The 1,956-nt window shown below is 37.0% G+C and overlaps 1 protein-coding gene across 1 annotated transcript; it reads right to left on the bottom strand.

Moving 5' to 3' along the window:
* Positions 1–395: 395 nt before the first annotated feature.
* LOC106092485 (uncharacterized) lies at positions 396–1,151 on the bottom strand. The gene is made up of 2 exons (XM_013259370.2): positions 1,038–1,151; positions 396–973 (listed from the first exon to the last, which is right to left on the bottom strand). Exons 1-2 carry the CDS (start codon positions 1,144–1,146, stop codon positions 576–578), a joined length of 507 nt encoding a protein of 168 aa, XP_013114824.2. The 5' UTR covers positions 1,147–1,151; the 3' UTR covers positions 396–575.
* Between the last annotated feature and the right edge of the window lie 805 nt (positions 1,152–1,956).

The following is a 1,956-nucleotide window of genomic DNA, read 5'->3' as shown; positions in this document are numbered from 1 at the left end:
CAACCGGGTTACTGCTACTTGGATTCTGACTAGGAGGTAAATGTTATGTACAATCGTCGGGTAGACATTCTATGGCATTGGTTAACAACATTACATTTAAGAGTTTTAAGGGAAATGCATGTCCGTCTATAACGCTGAACGCCTGGTTTCAAATCCTGGCGGGAACATCAGACAATTTTTCAGCGGTGGTTATCCCTTCCTAGTGCTGGCGACATTTGTGAGGTACTTTGTCAGGTAAAAACTTCTCCCCAAAGAGGTGTTTCTCTGTGGCACCCCGTTCGGTCTCGGCTATAAAAAGGAGGTCTCTCATCATGGAGCTTAAAATTGAATCGGACAGCACTCATTAATTTGTGAGAAATTTGCCCCAGTTTCTTAAAGGATGGTTCATGGGCAAATTTGCATTGGTAAGGGCACTACAATTTTATTTTTCTATACAGTTTAGTAAATAATAACTCGATATACATATATACTCGTATTATAATTTTAACAATTCGCTTATTTCCGCTAGACAAACAATTTATTCTTTTGTTTGTTTTTTTCACTTTCAAGACGAGCTTAATTGTCTCTGTTAAGTTCTACATAAAATGGCTTAATGAAGTAAAAACCAATAATGCAAACAGACTTGATGCCATTAAACTATTGCTACTGTTCCTATATGTGCCAGATCTTCGAGACAAAACAAAAACTTGCTGAGGATCTGGTCCTGCGGTCAAAGAAGGTGGCTGCAAAGGCATTGTTCCTATTATAGGTGGCTGCACATTTATGGGACACAACATTTGCTCCGTTTCTATATAGTCATCAGTGTTATGTGAGTCAGGTTCTCGCACCACTTGTCGATAGCATCCATTGATAAATGTCTCCAGTCGATCTATAGTGGTTGCATGATAAGTATGGTGATGCTGATGATCATCGGATTTGTGAAATAATGTGTGACCAATGACGGAGCCAAGAGCACCGCCTGCCAAACCACCAACTGAAAGTTGAAGAAAAAATGAAAGTTTTCATAAATTTGTTCCATGGAATTTTGTTCTAATTACGCAATCCAGGATTGGCTTCAGGTTCAGCACGACATTTCACAATTCTGAATACTTGAGATAGAGTGACTAATAGAAATAATATGCGCTTATTGCTATTATAAATTAACATGGTGAAATTTTGTTCTAATTTTTCTAGCTTTTCCAAAAATTAACTGCACCAAAGTAAGCTCCAAGTTATACTAAGGCTAATTAGCTAAAATATTGTTAACATTTTTGGGAATTTCAGTCTAACAAATATTTTTGGTGAACGTTAAATAGTATTTGTTTTCTTCGCTGTTTGTCATATTGAAAACATCACTCACCATCACTCATATGAAGAAAACGTCGCACAATGGGATGTGGTTAAATGGAATGGAAGAATATTTGATTTTGGATAAGACACCAATTGGTCTCCCATTTGGATATGTTCTGAGGGATGTACTGTACAATTGTAGTATATCGGGCAAACGCACTTAACTCCAAATTTCAGCAGCAGATGTTGAGTTGTGTTAAAAACTATTCTCACTCAGGATCAAGAAATATCCTTTGCCACACCCTTCAACAAAGTGACACTTTTGACAAAAAAAAAAAAATGTTCAAATTAGCCACTTTTTTGCAACCATCACCATATGATGAATATATTGATTAACGCAACCCAAAAAATCACCCGAATACCTTGTAGCCTTTAATGGGTTCTTTTCCTGCTGTACCATTAAAGGCCACAAAGTGCCTGAATGTTAAAGATGAACGTGGCATTGAAAAAGTTTAGGTGGAGCACCAAGAGGACGTAATTACATTCAAAATTGATATATTTTTGGGGAATAAAATTCCGACGAAGCGAAATATTGCGGTTTTTTATGTCAATACATGACCCTTTGGGCCTAATAGGCAACGTAATAATCTGTGTAAAGGTCCTTATGCAAAATGCCTTTGATCTGGA

Source organism: Stomoxys calcitrans, chromosome 4, assembly GCF_963082655.1.
Source record: "Stomoxys calcitrans chromosome 4, idStoCalc2.1, whole genome shotgun sequence".
NCBI classification, from domain to species: Eukaryota; Metazoa; Arthropoda; class Insecta; order Diptera; family Muscidae; genus Stomoxys; species Stomoxys calcitrans.
This window is presented reverse-complemented; position numbering and strand designations above follow the sequence as displayed.